A 24,842-nucleotide genomic window follows, 5' to 3' on the forward strand; every position below is an offset into this window, starting at 1 on the left:
TGAATATCAGTTGCCTCTAGTTCGCCACATTATTTCTGCTTTTTCAATAACCTGCAGGACACGTGCTTTGACAGAGTTGGAAAGTCCTCTCTCTGGTCTCCTTTCTGAGGTACAGTACCTACGAGGTGCTTCTTCACAGTCAGGAATTCTTCATGAAAATCAAACCACGGAGATGGAGGATCTCTGGGAAGAGACTAAAAGAGCTGTAACTGAACGGTGAGGATAAGCCAACTGTATATCACCATCATCTTGGGTGATCAAGTAACTTCACAGTGGCTATGCTACTGGCTATGCTATGCTACTGAAGTTGGTTTCTGTTTTGTGTTGTGTCATGAACTGCACACAGGCTGGAGCAGTGCTCTGTCCTGACAGAGATGCTGAAGAGGTTTCAGAGCATTCGTGGTCAGCTGAGTGGGACGCTGCAGAGAGCTGAAAGCATCGTCAGTGAACAAGCCTCCTACATGGGGAAAGATAACCTGCAGAGATTACACACAAAGGTATATAACAGGTTTTACCCTGATGAATGGACAAAAACGCATAATGATCCCAGTGTTTTCTGCTGGAATTGATTTAGTTTGTTCTGTTATTAAAAAAGTTAACCCACTAAGACCTTAGGTACCCTCCTAACGTGGGAACTGGTGTATCTATATGCTGTACCAGATCTAAATGGGCCAATATGACTCATCTTAATAAGAGTTACTTATGTTCTCTCATTTTGTGTTTGTGTGGTTTTCAAGGTCCAGGAAACGAAAGCAGAGCTGAATGGTCTTGGGGACAACATAGAGGAGGTCCGCAGTGTCTGCAGGCAACTTCACACTCGGCTTCGGCAGATACCGGGTTGCACCGCTATTCCATTTGAGAGTGAAGCAGATGCTCTAATGGATCGCTGGCTGGATGTAAGTTCAGCCACTTTATATACTTTATGCTGTATTTAATTTAGTTTTTTGTGTGTGTGTGTTAGTTTCTGACTTGTTTTCAACATGTTCTTTATAACAATCTACGGTACATTGAAGCAGACTTTTATGTGGTTTGGTTTACAGATTATTTCATTAAGTTTTTCTCCGGCAGTAAACCAAATATGTGCTTATCTAAACTTACTGTATAATTGGTGTTTTTCTATTTATTTTGCTGTGCGTGTTCTTCATGCAACACATACAGTTAAAGTAAAGCTCCACATTGTAGATTTAAGTCATTAAGTTGCGCATAATTTGATTTCTTTGGTCTTAAAAGTTATCAGAGAGAACAGATTCCCACCTTGAAAACCTACATCTTTGCGTGAGTCTGTGGGATGGAGTCCTTCAGTTAGGGGCAGAAGTGGGGAGCTGGACCGACAGCAAACTAGCGGCGTTTGTTCAGTGTCCATCTTTTCAGACGAAGGATGACATCAAGGCTTTGCAGGTAAAACTAAGTTTAAGTTTATTCAGTTGTTAGTCACCTGTTGTTGCGGGGTCCTTAAGTATTGATACACCAAACACACATGGGTGATATGATTGCATCTTCTTGGCAAAAGCTGGGAGAGGGTATAATGCCTATGTGTGTGTGTATTAACTGTGTGTCATGCTACTCTTTATGGGTGTGCTGTGATATTAAACTGTTATTTGGGAAATTCTTGTGTTACTTTATGAAGGACTACACTGAGTTTATGGCTAACCGTGTGGAAAAGGCATTTTACACACTTTTTCATTTAACTTTGAATAGATGCTCATATTTACACAAATATCTCTCACTCGCCATTTAGTACAAATATTGAATTTTGTTCATTTGTTTCACATGCAATTGTAAGAGGATACATTCCATTGATTTGCACATAATCTTATTTTATTTTAAGATATTGTATTAATTTGAAAAAAATAATTTTGCAGAGAGCATCCTGCTGCCCATGTGTGTGCATTAATTGTACCTTATGATAGTCCTGTGAATGAATGATTTTGACCTTCCTTTCACTGTCTCCAGAGTAAGATTTTGACCCAAGAGGAGAATATACAGCGTTTCCACCGAAGAGCAACTGAGATTCAGACGCTGCTTCAAAGCTCAGAGTTCCCTCTGGAGCTGCAGGTGAGGCTCTGACGTTATGAGGTAACTCATGAAGCTCTGGGTTAGTTTTCTGTTCAGGATTCAGGTTTAGAATTATAATGTAGCACAGTACAGTAAGAAGGACATGTATGTAAATTTAATCTGTGTTACATTTTCAGATCCAGTTTTATCCTCAAAAGTTTTAGTTTTATAATAATTTCTATGATGACAAAGAAGCTTTTGCTGTTTTTTAACATACTCGGTGTATGTAAATTCATGTTTTAGCACCTTGCAACAAAGCATCACTGTTTTTTTGTGATTTTCGAAACTCATACAAAACATTCTGTTGATCAAATCATTCAAATGGTAGAAAATAACTTTTAACTAACTAAAAGATTAAAATTTAACTGAAAAAATATCACTATTACACTTGCTTCCCTCTCAGGTTTTTCCTAAAATCTGGAATTGCAAGTAGATATTTTGCATATTATTGTTCGATTCATTTTGTTTTCAAGGTGGTGGAGACACAGATGAGGAAGAAGATGGAGCAGCTGAAGGAGCTTGTTTCTGAAGCAGAGGATGTTTTTAAGCAGATGGCGGTCACTAAACAACAAATTACCGGGAGGATAGGGGAGAGTTTCAAGTCCCTCCAGAAGATCCAAGACGCCCTCCTCACTCTGACTGGTCCAGATGTTGCAACGGTCCTTGCAAAACTGAAGGTGAATTCTTAAAGTAGAAATTTTGAATTAGATCTACAATTAAAACACTTGATTATACGTGATAACTTTTAGGTAATGGTTTTTCACTTAAGCCCTACACAATTCTTTTTAGACTTGCACTTTAACAATAATAATATCCCCAAATTCAGTCAGTAACAGCTACGAAGTGATCAACCATGGGCTCTATAAGAAAATTATCAAATATATTAAAATTCCTTATGCTTATCACCAGGCCAGAGGGAGATTTGATAAACTGTCGTCATTACCTAAACTGCCTATTAGAAACTGTGAATTACACAATAATTAACAGCCTCGTAACTAAGTAGCAGTGACACAGATGTCACTGAACGTAAGTAAACTTCTCACCTGCAGGTCTACCAAAGTTGCTGTAAGAAAAATAAAACCCAACATATGATTGTTATAGTAACATGCTGCCTCTTCAATCTGAGTGTGCTGTGCTCCAAAACCTTCTGAAAAGGCTTTTGATTGGAGTTGCAATTTTAGAATTATAAATGGAATCCAGGGAGTAGGGCATTAATTCACATGGGAACTGATGGCTGCCAAATCTGAACTATCCTTATACAAGGAAGTTATATATAGTGTATGAATTATATTGGTTAGATTTTCTTATAGTCCAACCTTTACAGTTTTTAAGTTCAAACTGATTTATGAAAATACAACTCTACACACTAGTATTTTTGTGTTTTTAAAGTGGACAAATTAGATTAGAGACTGATAGCTGAGGATTCAAAATGCTCATTCCTAACCGTAATATCTTTTCCTCTACAGGATTTATGTTTGCAGCTCCACACCCAGGATGAACAGGCTGAGAGTCTACTGGAGGATGTGGGTGTTATTGCCTCCATAGCCGGTACAGAGAGCCTCCAGAGTCTGGCTGTAGGTGGGATTCAGCTGCAGGGAAAAGTCAGAAACATCTATCAGCTCTTCTCTGAGGTGGAGGAACAGACTGGGAAGAATATCAAGGATCTCGACAGGTAATGGTTTCAAGTCCACATTTGATTTAACTGTCATGAAGTTTTGACCCAAGCACCATATAACAGACATTATAATAGAACCTAAGATAGTAAAAGTATGTACGATTTTACTATCCTAAGATAGTAAAATGTCAGTAATCAACGATTTAAATATCTGAGTACCACAAAAACGTATTGATTGACAGTTCTCATTCATGCCCTCTGAAAATAAAATCTTACGGTTAAAAAGAAAATAAATGAAAATTACCACCTGACTGGGCTTAATTAGTGCAATGTCTTCTGAAAGTAGGGTTTAAGTTATCTCTCATGTTTTCTCTCTATTTGTATTAAATACTCACAATCTGACAGTATTATGACCGCACAAACCTACAGTTCTTACCTCCAGTTATTTCTGGCATGAAATACGTTCATCTACTGAAAGTCTGCGTCCTTCAGATTCGCGTATATCCATATAACGGGAGTGAATGGGGCATAGACAATACAGCCTCTAAATAAGGCATTCTCTGTCTTTATTTCACCAATACTTGAAGACGAATGAGTGAATGAACGCATACTCATAGTACTTAGCTCATAGCTGCTGTGTTGCTGGTATTGGCGGCTATCGGGGGGCTTATAGAGGGCTTTCTACACGCTTGTCTACTGGGATGACGTCATCGAGGCGCACTGCTGCAGCACAGCTTATTCACCTAATGTCTGTAATGTGAAAACAATCCTGACTCTTTTTGTTGGATATGCTATATGTGCTTTGTAGGCTGCAAACAGAGAAAGAACATCTGGAACTATGGCTTTGTGCTGCTGAGGAAAGAGCAGCAAAAGGGGGGGATCTTAGTCTCCTGCGAAAAGAAACACTTCAACAAAGGTAAACTGTTCTTTAGGTGCAGGCATGCAATTGTTGGAAAGGGGTTTTTCAATCTCGTGGAAACTGTCAACAGCTCACATATTCAATATTAGGTGATGAAGAAGCTCCATTCATACTTTGTATTAACATAAAACTTTACACCAATGAATAACTTTTCTTTTTTACCTTTTAGTTCTAATCTGGACATGTCCAAAGCTTGATTTTTAAGATCATAATCTCTCTTGTCTGTGCTCTGCAGTGTGAGGACAGAGCTCTTCAGTCAGCTTGTGTCATCGTTACGAAGCAGCAACCTTCAGCAGTGTGTGATGCTGGAGCAGAGCAACAAACTGCTGGAACGATGCAACAACTTCCAAATTGACATACGAGGGGGCTCAGAGGAGGCGCAGCGTTCTCTGACCAGTGACGCTGAGGTGTTTCAGGCTTTGTCAAAGTCCACACAGTCATGGATTGAAGATTTGAGACAAATTATTGATTCATCTCGTGCTGACAGTCATGGTATCCAGACTCTAGTAGAGCAGAAGCTTCACTGTGCTCAAGTAAGAAATCTTAACCCACTTGAACAAGGCAGCATAACTTCTTTAAATGTTCCGCATCAAATCTGAATTTGATTTTGTTTTATACCTGTGCATATTCCTCAGAACTAAATCACAATGACAGGAGTTTTGGTGGAATTAAGCAGACCAACATAATTTTAGAAAGGTGGTTTTATGTTTATACTGATGTCATTTTAAAAAGGGGGTGTAACAGAGGTGTGATGGATCACATAAGGCTGCAGCGTAGGCTTTTTCTTGTTGCCTACATTTGCTAATGCGTCCATTTACTGTGCAGACCTGACAACTGAAATGTTGAGAAAGCTACCTGGAATTGATAACTGTCTTACGAGGCTGACGTTATATGTGATACAAGTAGAGTCTAGGAGACTTGTGTCACTTCTGATGTTTTTGCATTCTAAATGGATCACGCACAGATTTATAAAGTCTTCGAAAATGCATTTCAGGCTCTGCTGACTCAGACAACAGAGGGCGAGGCTCGCTTGGAAGAGCTCAGAGATGCAGGAAATAGTCTGAGCCAAAGACTGTTGAATAGAGGTGAGCTGAAACAGGAAGTTCAGGAAACCATTCAAAAAACAGAGGACCAGTGGAGAGACCTTTTGCAGTCAGTTCAGCCTTATTATGGGTGAGTGGAGCCTGTGAAAAAAGCTATTTTACACTACTGAAAACATTAAAAATTTAATTATTACATTTGAATAATTTCAAAACTTGAGTTTGGATTAAATTATTTTCATATGTCTCTAATTCAGAAGTAGTAATAATCTCTTGATGTTCCCTGGTGCGTCAGGATGCTACAAGCTGATCCAGACCTCACCTCACTCTACCTGGCCAGGAGAAAGGATGCTTGCCTCAAAGTGGAAGAGCTGCAGCACCGAAGGGATGAGCTTCCCACTTTTTTCCCCTGGCCGACCACACATGAGCGTTCACAAGCCTGCTTTCTTGCCCGCAAGCTACAAGAAGAATGTGCATCACTGAAATCAACTTTTGCTAGCCTGGATGAGCAGAAGAAAGAGCTGGCTGAGAAAACCAGTAACAACATCTGGAAAGATTCCTCCTGGGCCGAGTTAGACAACCGCTGGTCAACACTTATGACAGAGCTGAAGGTAAAACTAATGGCTTACGGTGACACCCGATCGCATGTTTGCACTTCAGGCTTGCCTCTGAGGATTTCAATTAGTGCATGGAAAGAAATGGGGTTCATTGTATTTAAAGAAAAAAAAGAAATATAATTTGAAAATATTCACATCCATCCATGTCTGCGTTCTCATTTGAATATTCAGATCTTTAGCACACATTCATAACTAATTAAAGCCACATGTTTATCAATGAAATGACACGGAGAATAGTTATAAAGTTGTAATGAAAAGATTCAGAACATTCACTGTATGTGTAGCTATGTACAAGTTCTCTGACTGCTGCTGCCTGAAATATCTACAGGGTTTGTGCTCCCGCCTTGAGGAAGATTTGAGTAATGAGGAACACTTTGGCCAGTTGCTGCAGGACTGCCACCATAAATTGACATCCCTGCAGGAAAAGATGTCAGTCTGTCAAGCCCAGAATGAAAGCTCAGCTGGACTGAACTCTGATGCATCAGCTCTGGAGGTGAGGTCCTTAAGGAAAACTGGCCTAATGAATCATGTTCAAACTCAATAACATTTTTATTTCTCTTTCCTTTTAGGCTCAAAACAGTCAATCAGATGAACATTTAGCCACCTATATGATGCTTTTCAAGCATTTAACTGTCACTCTTTTCACATTTCAGGCTTTGCTACAAGATGTTATAGACACTGAAAAAGACATTTTACAACTCAGGGAATCCATCGCAGTCGGTTCCTCAGCTAAGGCCCGAGACAGCCTTTCCCAGCAAGTCACCAACCTCCAAAACCACAAGAGGGAGCTCGAGAGTAGCATCAGAAAACATTTAGCACAGCTTAAAGTTAATCAAAGAATTCGGCGAGTTAAGGAAGAAGCTGCTTGTTTACAGAATGCACTGAGAGACTTGGCTGAAAACATGGAGAGTCTCTCTGGAAGGCACAAAGTGTTGCTGGATATCAGCCAGCTGATACAGCAATGGGATACAATACAGGTAACATAAACGCCTGCTTTAAAATGTCACTTCATCCCTAAATATTATGAATTTAAAAAAAAAAGACGGCTGATGATACCTTCAGTCACAGAAGCATGTGTCTCCCTCAGGACTGTGATAAAAGGCTGTCAGAGTTGGAAGCCAGAGTTAGCGACCTGCAGAGGATTAGAGAGTCCACACGGGAAGTGTTTCCTGCAGATGTGGTTTCAACTGTTGGTGCAGTTTTTAAAGACCTTGACAGGTACACTGTCTATGTTTACTAGCCATTTTTGTTCAGCTTTATAGTTATACAATTATTATATAAAGTTACAGGAAGGAAGTAATAGAAGAGGTTGGAGAAAGTCAGATTTTTTTTTTACTAAGACTGTAGTTATTGCAAGTTTGTTGAAATAATGATAATAATAATAATGATGAAATCACTACAGCTTCCATTTACAAATGAATGATAAGAAAGTAGAAGCAGTGTGGATTGGGTATGTGGTTTATACTTCAGTTTAAACACTGTTGCAATGTTGTTTGATTATGTACTTTTGCTACATGTAACTTTCTTTTTATTTTAAAAGAAATTCACGCTGCTTGTTTGTGTCCAACTCTAGCCTAAGGTCAGCTTCTCTACAGAAGAATCTGGAGTTTGTTGAAAGCACTGCTGAGACTGTGAGAGGAGTCATCATCCAGCTGCAGCAATGGATCCAAACAGTACAAGCTGAGTCATCATCACCCACACAGGTAAAACACACCCATGTTTTCATCCATACGTCCTCTGCTACACCTCAAGTAAACTTTCCCTCATCAAAACTATATTTTTTTAGGTATATCTTGACCATTGTTCTTTTTATTTGTAATAATAGATGTAAGTTCTTCAGCTTTATATAGATTATTATGCTATGTAAGCAGGTTAAAATGACATAATTGTGAGTGGTTTAAAATATGATAATATGATAAGTCCCTTTTACCCCTTCAATCAAAGTAAAAACAATTCTGAAGAAATAAAAGAAAACTCCTTAAGCAAGAATACAAGTGCAATAACCTCTTGTTAAAAATAAAAGGGAAGGTGCCACATATTGTGACATATTTTCTATCAACCTTTAAGATTATGTTACAGATCGTCTAGTCCTCTTAGTGATACTGCAGTGACTTTAAGAACCATTCACAGAAAATATGTAAAATAACAAACCTCTACGACTGGTAAATCTAAGCAGTTCCTTTACCTTACGTGGCTGTGTATTGTAACTGTTCTGGACACATTCAAGATTATTGTAACATGAATGGAGTTGATTTATGATTAGGCAAATGCCAAACTGTACTGCTAGAGACTGTAAATGTCATTCAGAAAAGTATATTTTCTTGTGTATGTCCCTGTGTTGTAATAGGCAGCTCTGGATGAAGGTTTGCAGCTTCAAAAAGCACTTCAGGAGGTGCTCGAAGTACACGACTTTCTTGTAAATTGTTTGGGAGCAGAAGTGACAGCAGCTCTGGAAAGAAGAGCTTTAGGTGCTCTTAGTGAGAGCCAACCTGCTCTGAAACATCTGTCTAAACGCCTGGTGAGTTTGGTCTCAAACACAGAAATGCACAGCAATAAGAAATTAGGACTATAATATTTCTATAGTGCTTAATATTTTTGTAAATTTTATGGGTTTCACAGGCCAATCACAGTCATAGTCGAGTGCAACTGGAAAATAAAGACTTGCTGAGCCAAGGTGATGAAGTCAGTTTAAGAAATGAAGATGAAGCAACAGATTTGGTGTCAGCTGATAGAACTTCAAGCACCATTTTTCCTGCTTCCACGTCCTCTGTTACAGTGAGCAAGGAAGTCTCAGACAGTTTATACACTTTAGAGAAGAATCAGTCTTCCATTGAGCCAGTCAGAAAATCAACAGCATCAAATGAGGTTGGTGATGCCACTAAACAGGACCAAGCATGTGTTTCAACACAAAAAGAAGATGTCTCTGTCATGTGTACCGCAGGTAGCTTTACGGAAGTGAACAAAGACGACATTTCAGCCCCTATTCAAGCTCCAGGCTCAGAAATCTCTGTTTTAAGATCAAAGACCCAACAAGACTCACAACAGCCGACATCAGCTTTTCCAAAAGTAAACCTCCAGGCTAATTTTGCATCAAAGGGTGATGGTGGGAAGTTGTGTACGGATACTCAAAGCGGCATGTACAGTACACCTACTGGAAATACAGAGCCGTCTGCATTAGATTCTCAGGCAAACACTGAACCTCTGCAGAGAGATGGTACCTCAGCATCTGCTTGGGTTCCACAAATTTCACTTGCAGATACAGAAAATACTAAAATGATTCCAGAGCCTTGTGTTGTATCCCTGAAATTGGATGCACCATTAACGCATCCAAAGAGCTTCCCCCGCCCTACCCCTGACAAAATGTCTGAACTCCAAGCAGCACAATCAGAGAATTTTAAGGCCATGACAGATGCTCAAGAGCAAGATAAACACTATGGGGATATCAGTGGAAGCCCAGGTAAAGTATTTACTATAATGTTGGAGCTGCAGCCATGGGACATACAGCAAACTGGAAATTTTGGGGCTAGCAGTTCAGATGTTTTCAGATGGTCACAGAGAGCTGAGCTTTGTGACACAAACCCAGGATTCCCTGAGAAGCTCTCAGCCACATTAATCAGTCCTGAATCAAACCGCTTGGCAGAACTGGGGGAGGTAAAATCTGTAAGTGCCAAATTACCGTGCAAGGAAAACCACAAAGCCAAAGAATTTAAGAGTAATGAAGGATTGAATTCCTCAATGTCGCATTGTGTTGTTGCTGAATGTCAATTTACTGATGGACATGCAGCAGAAACTACAGTTCCAGGTGTCAAGCAAGAAGAGATGGCAGATATCTGTATCTCTGGGGAACAAACAGTGAGCTCAACCTTGTGCACTGTGGAAGATTCAGTGCAAAGTGAAGATGCCCTAACTGAAACCAGAAAACTTACAACTGACAAACCCCTGACAGCTGCTGACACTGCACAGAACACAGGTACAGCATGCGAGGAAGTGAAAAAAGGAGAACTTAATGACTCTGAATGCACAGATGGCAATTGTCCAAAAGCAACAGCAGGACATGACAGTATGTCGCTAAGAAATGAAGAAACTGAATGGAAGCTACCTGGAGTGCTGAAGGAAATGCAGCTGACACAAGACCAGGTATAATTGATTTACTTATTTTCCATTTCTGATGTTTAGTATTAATCTTCTGTTATTATGAAAAGAAAAAAGATTAAAAAGACAATGTCAATTAACTCGAGGAAAGGAAAGACTAGTCTCCCCACATCTGTTGGTTGGGAGGTAATCTTTTGTTTAAGAAAATCAGATACAAGCCACTGTGTGCTGTCAACCACCACACAAGCAGGCTTAGATTTGGATGTAGGCCACCGTTAGACTCAAACAGGGCATGATGTCATTCAACGGTCAGATACCATACCGACTTGTCGAAAACGGAAGGATTCAGGTGTCTTTTTTTTTTGTGAGGAACTTTTTTAGGATTCAGGTGTCTAAGGTGAGGGTTTCATTTGCTCTCCTTGTTTTCTTAGATCCCACATATCAATCATCTTCTTCTTTGACATTTACAAAGTGTGTGAGAGAGAGAAACCATATTTCTGACATTTTGCAACTGTAATTTATGTCAAATTTGACCCTAGATTTAGCCAGAGCCTTTCATTTTAGTACATTTATTTTTCTCACCATTTATAAACTGAATGTCATCCCTTTTAGTGAAGTCCATTTGTACGGTTTTAACTTTATTCTTTCTGGAGCATCTACCAACCAACAGGAAGTTATCTTCTCCGTGCAAATGGATGAATTCTTGCTGATGTTTATATTACACAAAAGTAACTCTTTTTATTGCCATCACAGACATGTGCTGCGTGCTTTATATATTGAACAGTGAAAACAAACCTTTCTGACATACTTCAGTGTTCCTGAGTGGAAAAAAGAAAAATCTACAGATAAACTGTCATTACTGTACTACACATATTTGCATGATGTTTGCTTAAAGGCCAGTTTAACACATTTTCTAGAAAAAAAAGGAAAACCAAACAAGAAGCCACCTTCCACTCCATTTAGGATCAACTGACCAATCAGTGCAGACTGGGGCCTTAAAGAGACAGCCAAAAACAGAGCTTACCAAAGAGGCGCTGACGAGAGGGGCTGAAACGATGTGCGTTAGAAATAAAATGTGTTTTTCAACATAAAACCATGTCAACTTACTTTAAATGAGTAGAAACTGGGCTCTTTAAAATTTTTACACACCACTTGACTAAGAAAAAGCAATGTGTTGATATTATACACAACAGAGTTAAGATGCTTGCCTTGAATGTTACATATTTTCACTCAGGCAGTGTTTACATATATGTTTACATAAATTTGCTTCCTACTTCCTGCCATACTACCCACCTCAGTCATGCTCTTGAGTTTTTAAGAGGCATTTGGTAGATGAACTGAAGGAATCCTTCTCCCTTGGGGCAGGCTGCTCCTTAATCAGTCACATTCTTGCGTTAACTGTACTGACTTGCTGGTCCACTCCCAGCCTGATATTTACCGCTGTGGAACAGGGAAAAGAACAGGAAGATCTGTTATTATCTGTTGACAAATAGGGAGTAGAAAGATTAAAATGTGTCAACACCCATGTCTTCTGTCTGTCTTACCTCAGATCCAAGAAAGCATGGAGCCTGAGAGGACAGCGCAGGGTTTACCAGCTGCGCTGTGTCCTGGAGAGATGACAGGTGGATCACCAGAGTCCTGCAAGCACAGGTCCACCATGCAGGATATTTTTTCTGAGATCCAAGGCTTGGTGGAAAGAAGTAACATTATAAATGTGAGTATTAACTGGTTTTAATGAAAATAAAACACACAGCAGCATGTTGTGGAAGTGTGAAGCAAGGTTAAATTTGTAACTAACTGGAAGAACTGAAGTAAGAAATAGAAGTAATGTATGTACCAAATGTGTACGCAATATGCAAAATGTATGATGTTGCTTTGAAATGAAATTTGACTCAAAGTACTAGCGCATGTATCAAAAAAAAGAAAACAAAGTAAATTATAAATGCATGGCACAGTGAACAGATAAGAGTGGCAGTGTTTTGACTGATGTTTGTGTATTCCCATGATGGTGCTGATGGGGAGGTCAACAGGAAGGATTTATGAGATACAGGGAGTTCCTGCTGGGTCATTAGAGTGTTTAGTCACAGACGATAAACAGACCCTGGCAAAACTGGGTAGACAGGTTTCTCAAGATTGAACCCAACTTTGAATATTCATTTCCTATCCCACCCTAATGAACATGTCTGAAGCATTTATATTACTGAAGCATTTCCCAGTAGGAAAATGGGAAACGTAAACTGGAAGCATTTATATTACTCTTTAGGATTAGTCAAACCTTAAAAGTTCTATAACAGACATTTTTTCCACTTCATTTAAGTTTTCCACCAGTTTGATTTAATCTTTTCTTATCTTTACAAAGAGAACACCGCACACTGATTTAAATTGGTACCTGCAGTCTTCCCCTGGTGAAGCGGACATTCAATTAGTACGAACTATTCAACAAGTTCTGGCATGTAGGTACCAGCCTGCGCAGCTCAGTATCACAGCTATGGGAAAACAGCTGGAGGAAGCACAGGTAAGGACAGCACGTACAACCCCGTTACATCTGCGTAGATGTAAAGAAAAAAACAATGCAATGATTTGCATATACAATTGAAACTAGTTCTCATAAGACAACATACCATAAGTTGTTGCTGAGACGTTTTGTTTTATAAAAGATATATGTTCACTTTCAATTTGATGACAGCAACACCTTTTCCAAAATGTCAGCATCAGGGTCAACAAAAGACTATAAAAATTGTGTAATGCTTAATCAGGAGATACATATTGCGCATTTTGTGGAAATCATTGCATAGGCTCAGGAACACCTCTGAAATCCGCTGTCAGTGGACCTTATTTGTCACTTCATCCACAAAGTAAGTTCAAATGTAAACTCTTATTATGCAATAAGAAAAATAGATCAACAAAAGTAAACAAGAGCCAGAAATGTGCTGCCAACTCCTTTGGGTTAAAATGGAGTTTTTGGAGCACCATATGCTGCAAACTAATGTCTTTCTCAGAGAAGACCTTTCATATTTCAGCAAGAAATTGATTCATGTTGATGGTATAAAGTTCAAAATGAGCACACATTTTCAAAAAGACTGCATTTCTCATAATTTGATATGTTGTTTTTGTACTACTTTCAATGAATTTTTATTCACATTTTACACTTCATCTTAACTTTTTTGGTTGTATTTTCTTGTGTAATGTACTGTGTAACAATATTTTTCTCAATGAAATGAGTTTAAAATTAATGATAATTGAATTTATTAAAATTGATCTGCTGTAGGGGCACAGGCACTGTGTTCAGGAGCAAGTGGCTACTATGAAAAGCAGTGCTGCCATGGTTTCTGACCAAAATGCTATAAAACGGGCAGAGGGACAATGCAGTGCAGCACTGCTGGATGCCTCCGCCACAGTGCAGGTCAAAGCCACTCAGCTGGATCAGGTCAAACGGTATCACCTTCAGATGAGGCTCACTAAAGCTTTCCTTGAGGTTTTAGCTGCTGAGCAGGAAAAAATGACCCTGTGAGTAATCCTGTAATTTGAAAGTACGCCATTATAGTAACACCGTCATTACTTAATAGTATTATCATGTACTCGATGTATATTGTAATAATTATTTTGTTGTGGATTTTATCAGAAATGCTTTGGGAAGCAGTGCCTATCAAGCTGAAAAACTTCACGCTCTGCAGCAAACCATGGAGCAGAGGAAGTCCATGATAGAAGATTTGCTCTGCATAAGTAGCCAACTGTCAGTCCACTTAAGTGATGCTGAAAGCTCAGGTGCTCTGCTTGCTCAGCTTGGAGATGTCCAAGAGGAATGGAGGCTTCAAGAAGGAAGCATCAAAAGAGCTCTGCGACACGCATCAAATGCCACCTGTCAGTCTTCACTTCTTTTAAAAGAGGCTCAACAGCTTAAAGCCAAACTTGAAGCTCTACTGAAATTTGAAATGCATAACTTAAGTGGTTTCGAATTTGTTTGTCTGACCACAGACCTAAAAATGTATGACCAGTTTTATCTACATTTACAGTCCCAGTCAGATGCTCTCATCAAATTTTCTCTGGGTCAGAGAGAGAAAGATGAGATTGAACAAAATCTTCAGGAATTGTGGTCCTTGTTCAAAGTCTGTAAGAACAAGCTGGACTCTTTCACCTTCAGCTGTGGTGCCAATTCTTCAAGTAAGATCAACAAGCAGCTGCGAGACTTGATCATATGGGCTAAGCAGGCAGAAAATCATATCTCCACAGGGCAAAACTTAGCTCTTTTTCCCGAGGAAGCTCGTGTTCAGATTGTTGAAATGAAGAAATTTCAGACTGATATTTTGTCTAGACGGACCAAGATGCAAGAACAAGTAGAAGAGTTGAGACGTGATGCTTCTGTCATGGAAAAGGAAAATAACGAAGCACTAAAAACATTAGAAGACCTGTATGAAGCTATTGCTGACAGCTTGGATCGTGTTCTTGGTACCATGAAGAAAAATCTTACTGAGAGAGAGAAACTCTTATGTGAGCTTGCTAGCTTGGATGCCTGGCTAACAGAAACAAATGCTAAAAGAGACCCCTGTGCCCACGTGGAGAATGTCTCAAAAGCTGGAATTAGAAAACTGGAGGATGAGCTGAAAATACACAAATTAGCCACAGTGGAGATAGAGAACCAACTAAAATTAGTGGAAGCGATGTCAGAAAGTTCCACGAAAATAGCCATGGGGTTAAGTCCAGGAGAGAGCCGCTACCTTGTCAACAGGCTTTCAGGCCTTTGGACAGAATTGGATGGGCTTTTAGCTCACGAGAAAGCCACCAGCTGGGAATTAGAGGAACTTATTCATGAGCGTATCTCTTCAAATGAAGAGCTATCTACCATCCAGGCTAGCTTAAAGCAAATTTCTGCTGACTTGGATCAGCAGAAATTCCCTCTGACTCAGAATTCATTGTTGATGATTGAACAGTCGAAGCACATGCTAATAGAGCATCAGTGCCAAGTACAAGAGCTTCAGCATAGCCAGGAGGCCAAGCGAAACTCCTTGCTTTGCTCCATTGGGGAACTGCAAGACAGATGTAAAGCTCTTAGTATAAATGCCTTTGAACAAGACAAATATTTGCACCTGAGGGGACAAATTGATGAATCTAGGGACATTATCAAAGGGCAAATTGAGCTTGCCAAAAATAAAGCAGTCAGTTTGGGTGAGAGGTTTAGATTGTGCCAAACACTTCTGGTTGAACTTCCTTTGGTCAAAACACAATGCCAAGAAGCAGCAGATCAACTGGAGGCAATAGCTCCCGAGTTGCATCCATCTGAGCTGAAATCAGAGAGGGACAGGATTCACCAGACGGTGGAAACTTTGGTCTCCTGGGAGCATTCTGTCACGGATGATATAAAAAACATTGAGGCCAAGCTTCTGCTGGGTCTACATATTAACTCTGAACTTCCAGCCTTTATAAAGTTATTACAAATTACAAAAGAGAGGCTGGAAGAAGCCAAACCAGTCAGTCCCAAAGAAAAAGCCATAGATACTGCTCTACAGCAATACTGGGTCATCTGGAGAAATGTGGAATCTGGGATGCGAGTGTTGGAAGGTCTGGCACAGAAAGAAAAGGTTGACTTGAGAAACTTCAAGGACCTGTATTCCCTCAGAGAAGTTGTCGTTCAAGAGTGCCACTCTTTGATGGTAAGCTTTAATTGTTAATACTTTCAAGTTTCTTTTTCATTTTTTAAAATTTGACTTCAACTTTCTAAACATTCTGATTATGTAACTTTCATCCAACAGGTCACTCTGTCTCAAGCTAGAGAATCCTTAAAAGATTATCAGTGGGCTGCACAGGGAGCAATAAGCTTCCTCTATAATGCCGAAGCAACCTTCTTATCAGCTCCCGGAGGGTTTTTGGATTGCACAGAGGAACAAAGACAGACCCAACAGGCTTTAGAAGCTCTTGAAGATGGATTTCAAGCTCATATTAGCCACCTTGTGGAGCGGATGCCCCAGCAACCCTACCTGTCATGCCCAGAAACTGAGGCGCTCCACATCAGCATCCTCAGTCAGTTGCTGGTAGGAAGAGCTGTACTGGAGGCTCAGGCACAGCTCAGGCTGGAATGCTTGCAGAGGTATTGGAGTTGTAGTCCTTCCCAAAGTTACCCATACCTTTTGATCTTTTTATGTGGTTATTTATTTATTTATTTTTTATGCTTTATGTTCTTAAAGGTGTGAAATAATACAACAAAGTCACAGCAAGTATCATGAAGATGTACGCCAGCTTTTCTCAGAGCTTGAAGACAGACTTTCAGAATGTACTGCAGAGCAAGTGACATCATATGACAAATGTGTTGCCCAACAAAGAAGAGCTGAGGTTGGTTGTGTACTTGAACTTTGCATTATTTAAATTTTGATAGATTACAGAGGTTGGCGATTTGACGACACATTGGCTTAAGTAATCTTAGAGTTAGGTCAAAGCAGAACTTGGCAGTGTTTAGAAAACCAAGGAGTTACCTCGAACCTTTTAATTAACACATTCAGTCCATTCACTCCCTTTTCCATTCACCACAATAACTTAGGAAGTTAGAGTCCTCCTGACTCTCATTAACTCTTTCACATGTAAAGGATTTTTGAAAATTGCATTAGAAACACTGAGAGGAGCCAGAGGAACCTGACTTTTTTCACTGTTTGTCTGCCATAGTAAGCAAAGAGGACATGTTTAGTTTTGTGCAAGTTACCAAGTTCTGCTTTAGTAGGGCTTGACATACTGGATACTCTTGATTAGTATAAGTATTCACAAAGAAAACATGCTCAGAGGATGAATTCTGCCCAAATCAACTTTGGTGATTCTGTGACTGTTTTGACAAGTTTGGCTTTTAGGAAAATGTCTCAACAGTTCATATCTGGATTACTAAAATACTGTGTGTTAAGACAGTGACCCTCTAAATTTCACTTTGGCATTTGTACCTTTATTTGAAATGTTAGATTTTTATTTTTACCAGATACATTTTTTTTTCTGACAGTCTGACAATAGCGTTATGTGTTAGTCAGCAAATGATAGCACGCTAAAGTAAATCAAGATGGTGAACACAGAAAACATACAATATACAAACATCATCATATTGTGAGAATGTTCTAGGTTCAATATCAAGATTCAAAATGATTTCATTTGGTCATCAAAAATAACATTTAGCAGCTGCTAAGATGGATCTATATTCTGATTCTTGTTTACCTTTTAGGCATATCACATGTATCTGCATCAGTTTGTTAGAAATGACATGGAAACTTTAACTAACACAGATAAGTAGTGCTGGGTTTAATGTAAGCTTTATTTCTTTAAAAAGCTTCTGATGGAGGATCTTCGCAGCCTTGGTCGGAAGATAGAAGATCTAAGAGCTGGATGCCCGATGCAGGGTTGTGGGATGGGAAAGGATGGTGAGCTCGGCGCCCTCTGGAGGCGCTGGGCATCATTACGACGGGGTGTCGGCCTCCTAATGGCTCACTCCGAACAGAGGGGAGAGGAATGGAAAGACATCACTACAAGTGTGAGTTTTACTGTCCACAAATCATTTCAGGTAGAAAGTAATGCAAACAAAAAGATGACTACATTACAATATTAATGAAACTACTTGGCTTCTTAAGCTGTAAATCAACTTTTGTTTGAGCTTTAGCACTGAGGTCTGCACAAGATTACATGGATTCTTGCAGCGTAAAATGAACTAGTAATATTGGTTCTATTTAATTCACTGTCATCAGATAGAGCAGTGTTGCAGCTTTTTGGCCAGTCTTCAAGCTGAGGTTCCAGACTCCTCTACTGTGAGCTTTACTCAGGATGAACCACAGGAGCTTCTTGCCCAGGCTGAGATGTACCAGGCAGGTTTGGAGCAGGAGCAGCAGGCCATATTGTCCCTGGAGCATCGACTGGAGCATGCTCTGAGCTTATCCACCTCCCCTGATGCCATCAGCCCTGGACCTGTTGGCAAAACGCTGGTGAAGATTCAAGAGAATGTCAGGAGGTATGATTTGTTCATCATAGGCATGTACAATTACTACTTCTTTGTAGTACAAATGTTGAGAAGATTCTGTTTCCAACTTTCTAGCTTGAAAGAGAAAAATCTGCTGGTTGTGGCAGCAGCTCAGGCAGAGGAGAAAGAGAGGCAACAAGTCCAAGAGGAGATGGGACAGGTGGAGAAACACCTGTTTTCTATCTTATCTCAGCTGGAACTGTGTTCAAATTCTAGTAAAAGACAGGTGAGTTTGTTGTCTGTGCTTGGACAGTGTCATTGGTCTCTTACTTTTAAACTGTGTACATATAAACATGGTTGTAATAACCACTGGTTTATAATATACAAAAATAAATAAGTTTACTTTAAACTTTAACCTGGAAAATAAGTGTAACTGACATTATTTATCACTTTTATTTAACTTCTGACCGTGACTCACACTCTGTTTCCTGTTTCTTCTCTGCTTTTCTATTTTGCTTTCATCTGTCTACACTGACAGGAGCTCAAAAAGGATTTGTGCTCACTTAAGACCAGGCTTAGGTGTATTGTGGACACTGTACACAGCCGATATGCAGAGATTCCTGCTGATATTGACAGGCAGATGCAAGAAGCTGAGCTGTCCCTACATAAAGCAGAGGAGATGGTAACAAGATCGAGTTGAATCCATACTTTATGGTGCATTGAGTTTATCTTACCACAATCTGTTTTTATGTATATGTGTTCAACAGCTCCTTGAGAGGAACAGCCCAGTAAGAAAACTGTCCTGTAGAGTGCGCGAGCTGAGTTCTGGCCTGCAAAGAGTGAACGCATTACTGGAGCAGAGAAGTTCAACAGTCACTGAAGCTCAAAATCTCCTCAAGGCATGTATACTTCTTAATTTTCTATTTTTATTTCTGTTTGCTTGTGTCTCTGTGAGTAAAAGTCTTGACAAGTTTTCAATTACTTTTTCTTTTATCAATGTAGGTTAACTTTTTAATGTAAAATTTTAGGTATAGTGCAGTGTACAAAAGTGTATTTTACGGAAACTACAGTGTTGCAAGCTTGCAAAATATCTGACCGCCAATTACTAAAAGACTAGCTCGAGCCAACTAGAACAGGGACTGTAAACCACATTATTGGGGCAAGCCTTATGTTACTTCCACTGATTGGTCTCCAGCATGTGTGGGATGAGCTGGATGCATGGCACCGCAGCTTGATGCTCCTGGAAAACGAAGTGCAAGATCTTGCAGAGGAGCAGCCAAATGAAGCCCAGCTTCTCATCGACCAGCTCACAGAACCGCTGCAGCTCTATCAGAATGCAGCGCACATGGCTGAGCACCGCACCACCTTCCTCAGCAAGGTCAGACAAACTCTTGCCACATACTCTTGTAGATATCTATATGTAACTTTATCTGAGATTAGCTTTACGCTTTTAACAGTTTCGGAATTGCTTTTTTTGTCAGATCCCTGCTTGTCTTCAGGAGTTTGAAGACATTCTGCACAGAGCCGCCTGCTGGTTAGATGAAGCCCAGTCTTGGCTCAACTCTCCTTGCTCATTCACAACAACCAGAAGCCTTCAGAATCATGTAAAGTCTTTGCAGGTCAGGGATTTCAGATAACAAGACAAACACACATACATCTGTCAGTGGCTTCTGGTGATCATCGATGGAACATTTCATATGCTTTTATCTGTTTCTGTGCTTTTCCACAACCTGAAAACATTTATTTAACTTTAATTTAACATTTAATACATCAATTCCATTCAGCATTTAGCACCAGCACTGTTAAACAGTAGCTCTTACAGCACATCATCCATAACCTTATCAGCTGTTTCATGTTAAACATTACTTTAATTACTTTAAATTCTTCAATGACAGTTGGTCGTGGAAGACTCTGAGAGGATCAGACGCACCCTGCAGGACTTCAGGTCGATGCTGGCTGAGATCTCTGCTGTGTGTGACATCAGAACTCAGGAGGACAGGCTGAACCAGAGTGATAAACAAGTCCTAGAAATGCAGCGCATCATCACTGACCCATTGAAGCATCTCCTCCAGGCTGTTGCAGTATGAGATTTAAATTTACATTTATTTAAATTTTTATTTATCTATTTTTTTCTCCATTTTTTGTTCATTCCTCTTCCTCTGCAGCTCAAACACCTTAACTAAGTTTTGGTCAGATTAGGCTGAATCTCTGTGGCTGGAACAATCTAATTTATTACAGTTTCTGTTCAAAATTGGGCCATATGCAGTTTAGACTGTAAACAGGGAACATTTGCAGGGTAAGGGAATACAAAAGAGAGACTCCCAGCCAGAATGAAAAAAGATCTGTGTTGCTTCATAGTATAAGTCAGTAAAAGTCTGTAAGCTTGGTGAAAGGAGGACCCTATGAGATAGGGGAGTATATTTACATGCTATAAAATCCAGACGAATATCCATCATTCACCATATGAAAACTTTTAATTGTAAAGATATAATTCACATTTCTGAAGAAGTTCCTGGTGGTTTCCCTCTCAGATAGTGGAAGTGATTGAAGCTGACCTCAAGACTATGGAGAAGAATGTCTCTAAAATCAAAATCATTTTAACCTCGATGGACGACTCAAACATAACCTTGACGGAGCATCTTCAAAACCAACAGGTAAAGCAGGACATGGGCAGTTTTCATTACCTCTTCCTCCTTCGATTGGTTTGTCTTGTTTTTGGGGTTTTGTAAGCTATATTATTCCAGTTATAGATGAATGTCCATGAAATGTTTATCCGAGAGGGACCTAGCTCAACTTAGAAGTTATGAACTGCATTTTTTATTGTTCATTCTTTACAGAGGTAAGTCATCTGAGACGAATTTATCAGTTTTAAACATATCGCCTCAAGCACGAGACTCCTGACATTAAATTAACAGGATTGTTGTTTGTTCCTTTTAAGAAGAAGAATATTTTATGTGGCCCTCTGACACAGATACATGCTTGAAATTTGCACAGAAGTACAAGAGTAACACTTTTGCTCATTTTTAAGGTGATTCAGGCCAGTTTGTGGTCAATGCAGAAAGGTTTAGAGGACATAGAGAGATGCAAAGGGGAGCTCCACATTGCAGAGGGAGCAGATGGCCTTCAGGTCTTCTCCCGAGCAAAACTCCTCCTGCAGAAGCTGGAGGAGCTGGAACAAGTCACCCAGGAGCAAGTATCACTGCTGGAGGTACAACATGAAATCTGAATGCCAGTGCAGAAACATGCAGAAATACTAATTATGTTTTGATTCTGTATGAGTAGGCAGTGATTTTAAAAATAAATAAATCATGTCACTGTTGTACTTGAACTTAACAATCTCTTGTCAGCAATAAAGAACTAAAGACAGTGTCTTTTTCACTAAAACCAGTGTTCTGACCCTCTCAAGCTTCCAACACAACTTTAAATGTCTTTTTTTATTATCTTCTCTCGCTTGTAATTGTCTCCCTTACTGACATAGAGCAAGATTAGGTCAGCAGAAGAAACCGCTAACAATCCTGACTTCACCACAGTTTGTGAATCTTCTGAAGAGACAGAGCAGGTAATTATCGCTGGGAAAACACATGATTAATTCCCAGCTAAACAAAGACCACTAATGGAACATCTGATTATGAGTTGAGAGCTGGGAATTAACCAGACCAATCAAACCCTTTTTTTACACACGCTTTGTATAATTGTGATTTGCAACAGTACATCACTTTTTGATTTAAATGTAGAGAAATAAAAAGGACTGTCACAGAATAAGGGCTTTCTAGCTGTGGCCAAACTTTAAAATAGTATTTGGAGCCAACAATGCCAAGTGAAACATGGGAATTGTTAAAAAATGTCAAGTGTTGTGACTGTCCCTTTACACTTTTATCTTGGATTAGTTGAACCTGTCTGTCAAAGTCTTGACCAAATGAATGTTCACCTTTAAAAAGCTCCAGGGGTAGAGGCAGGCTCAAGGAAATCTAAGAATGCAAGCTGTTTGGGAAATGTTTCTGTTGTTCTGACAGGGTGAAAACACAAGTATCGGGGCAGATTAAATCCTCGTTCATGGTCAGAAACAAAACTGCGCTCCTGATGTAGGTGAACATTGGTTTCTGACCTTAAACGGGTGTTTCCCCCAGCTGGATACTGACATTTTCACCAATGTCTACAATGCATGCTAACGGCTGATAGGCTGTAGATATCTTTGCCAATTTTAACAATCATCTGAAGTGAGTATAACACTAAAGGTAAATATGCTTTCCTTCATTAGAGCTTTTTTATGGGATGTAATAGGATTAAGCTTTAAAATGACTTCATTATAAGTAGAGGCAAGTACATTTATGAAGTTCAATATTAATTGAGGAGGAATGACTGGTTGACTGCCAGTGGAAAAGAAAAATGTTTTGTTCCCATATTACTGAAATCACACTTCTGATAATATATTCACCCTTATCACTGGAAGCAGGAGGCCTTTGAGGTGTCTAAATCAGAGGAAGAGGAGGATGAAGAAGCTGAGAGTTGTCACTCTTCTTCCTCTGACACACTAACAGGCAGTATTCCAGAGGTAAATCTATGAAATTATTTATCACAAGAAAGCATGCCTCTGGGTTCTTTGATCTTTTTTGTTTCATTCCAAAATTAGAATGAAACAACACTTCTTGGGCTTTCTCTTCCACCGTTGTTCCTCCTTCATTTATGTTTTCATTCACTTTAATGCATTTCATACCTGATACACTTTTTCTCCTTTGATACTGAAGACTTGGGTAGATGTTTGCATGCTGATAAGCTGAATGAGGCATGTTCTTGTCTTCCCAAATAAAGCCACAATGGTGCTGTCATGAGCAGCTGCCTGAAATGCTCCTCAGAAACCTTTCCTTTCACACACACATACCTGCAATGTTGTGTATATACAAATGTGCCGTGTGTCTGCGTGGATTCAGTTTGTATATCTATACAACCGATGTGTTAGGACCCAGAGGAGAGAATAAACCTTTCAGATGGGCAAAGTGAGGATATGGCTGAAACGAAACCTCTGACAGATGTTAAGGTGAATAATGTGTCATAATTTCATAATTCATATATCAGTTTATCGCTTGTTGAGAAAATATAAGGAAGGTCTGGCAGTTATGTCTTCAATTTGTCTTTCAGGAACAGCAGAGTTTGGCTGATCAGTTCTTTTCAGATGCAGAAATAAGTTCGAAAGGTCTTTTATCTGTTAAGTCTGGCCATGATGACAACTTTGGATCTCGAAATGCTGAAACTGGATTGATCAATTTGGACTTGAAAGCAGATGTTTGCAAGGCTTTTAGTCCTAAAGTTGTGACGGCCGATTCTCCAAATGCTACACACATCCCGACAGCTGAAGTTCATACTGAAGCTGCTGCTCCAGGTCAGCACGAATCACCGAAACCGGAAACTTCTGACATCGGCCCTCAGATAAAGTCCCCTTTGACGGCAGCAGCAGTTGAAGAAACCAGACTTATTCCTTCAAGACCTGTAACTCCATTTAGTGCCAAAAGAGCATCAGATGAGTTTAGAGAGGAGGAAGATGAGAATCTGCCTTTCTCCACAACAAATCCTCAACTAGATCTGGTACGTGTCCAATTTTCTTCAACTTTGCCTGCAAACTTTTAGCTTTTTTCCTTCTTTTTTTTAAGTGATATCTGCATATTTCTTATTCATTTAACACTGCCCAGCTGACTGTGAAAAGCACAACTAATTGTGTTTTTCACCTTTTTAGGATGCCCACAACAGAGTAAAGGAGCAACAAAAAGTTAAGGAAGGATCCCACAGATCTGAGGGATTTTCTGAGCTGACATTAAGGTAAGATAGAATGTTAAGATAGACACAGAAAAGAATAAAGTGCCCCCTGTAGTTATGCAGGGGATTTATAACTTCTCTTTGTATAACATACCACAGACTCAGGCATGTTGTGTGTTCCCTAGCTTGACTGGACATGAAGAAGATGATGTGGATTACCAAAGCTGGGGTCAACTTAATTCCCAGATCTCAAAGAAACTGACCATTTTGAGAAATCTTCAACAGGAGCATCGAAGTAGAGTCAACACAAAAGATGGAGAAAAAAATGAAAAGGTAGGAAAATACAGAAAAAAATCATTGAGATATGATGTTGATACAGACTTCTGAAACAAGGATGAGCAACAAAGGAAGCTTTTACATCTGTTACTAGGGGAACAGTTGACTGAATCCTTTGATTTAGTGTCCTCTGTGCAGGCCTTCCTTTCACTGATTTGTATGAAGTTTCCCGTTTTACTTAATGAGAATAGAATAGATAGAATAATATTGCTTGCCAGAGGAGATGAGGGAGGTAAGTTGCACTTGGGCGGGTTGAGAGCATGTCATAAGAATGAATGCCGCCTCAGTTCTCAGATGTGCTAACTGAATGGGACAGACTGAAGTAAAAAAAAAAACAGTTGGACAGAACAAGATCCAATGACATCTTTCCTGTCTGAACTAACAGAAGGGTATTTTTTTCCGTGTATATTCAGCTTCAGGAAAAGAAGTCAATATCAACTGTGTCAGCTTCAGGAGTTCTTCAGCAGACACATGAATCCATCGCCATACTAAGACAAACGGTATG

At 39.6% G+C, this 24,842-nt stretch overlaps 1 protein-coding gene across 1 annotated transcript in view; it reads left to right on the top strand.

Moving 5' to 3' along the window:
• Window positions 1–24,842, top strand: part of syne2a (spectrin repeat containing, nuclear envelope 2a) — a 75,410-nt gene that overhangs the window by 18,688 nt on the left and 31,880 nt on the right. Inside the window, 40 exon segments of the mRNA XM_072362157.1 lie at window positions 58–216; window positions 347–497; window positions 738–896; window positions 1,231–1,398; window positions 1,954–2,055; window positions 2,529–2,732; window positions 3,522–3,727; window positions 4,479–4,586; window positions 4,825–5,122; window positions 5,584–5,762; window positions 5,925–6,240; window positions 6,575–6,739; window positions 6,900–7,223; window positions 7,334–7,464; window positions 7,820–7,949; window positions 8,594–8,764; window positions 8,866–10,383; window positions 11,888–12,052; window positions 12,698–12,853; window positions 13,607–13,845; window positions 13,961–15,986; window positions 16,086–16,420; window positions 16,518–16,662; window positions 17,633–17,833; window positions 18,045–18,304; window positions 18,389–18,539; window positions 18,792–18,935; window positions 19,021–19,152; window positions 19,449–19,631; window positions 19,735–19,872; window positions 20,149–20,334; window positions 20,785–20,907; window positions 21,282–21,538; window positions 22,103–22,112; window positions 22,704–22,805; window positions 23,211–23,288; window positions 23,390–23,833; window positions 23,982–24,064; window positions 24,187–24,334; window positions 24,751–24,837. Coding sequence (XP_072218258.1) covers window positions 58–216; window positions 347–497; window positions 738–896; window positions 1,231–1,398; window positions 1,954–2,055; window positions 2,529–2,732; window positions 3,522–3,727; window positions 4,479–4,586; window positions 4,825–5,122; window positions 5,584–5,762; window positions 5,925–6,240; window positions 6,575–6,739; window positions 6,900–7,223; window positions 7,334–7,464; window positions 7,820–7,949; window positions 8,594–8,764; window positions 8,866–10,383; window positions 11,888–12,052; window positions 12,698–12,853; window positions 13,607–13,845; window positions 13,961–15,986; window positions 16,086–16,420; window positions 16,518–16,662; window positions 17,633–17,833; window positions 18,045–18,304; window positions 18,389–18,539; window positions 18,792–18,935; window positions 19,021–19,152; window positions 19,449–19,631; window positions 19,735–19,872; window positions 20,149–20,334; window positions 20,785–20,907; window positions 21,282–21,538; window positions 22,103–22,112; window positions 22,704–22,805; window positions 23,211–23,288; window positions 23,390–23,833; window positions 23,982–24,064; window positions 24,187–24,334; window positions 24,751–24,837 — 10,282 coding nt within the window.

The sequence above is a fragment of the Leuresthes tenuis genome, unplaced genomic scaffold (genome assembly GCF_036924035.1).
Source record: "Leuresthes tenuis unplaced genomic scaffold, fLeuTen1.0.hap1 SCAF_13, whole genome shotgun sequence".
NCBI lineage: Eukaryota > Metazoa > Chordata > Actinopteri > Atheriniformes > Atherinopsidae > Leuresthes > Leuresthes tenuis.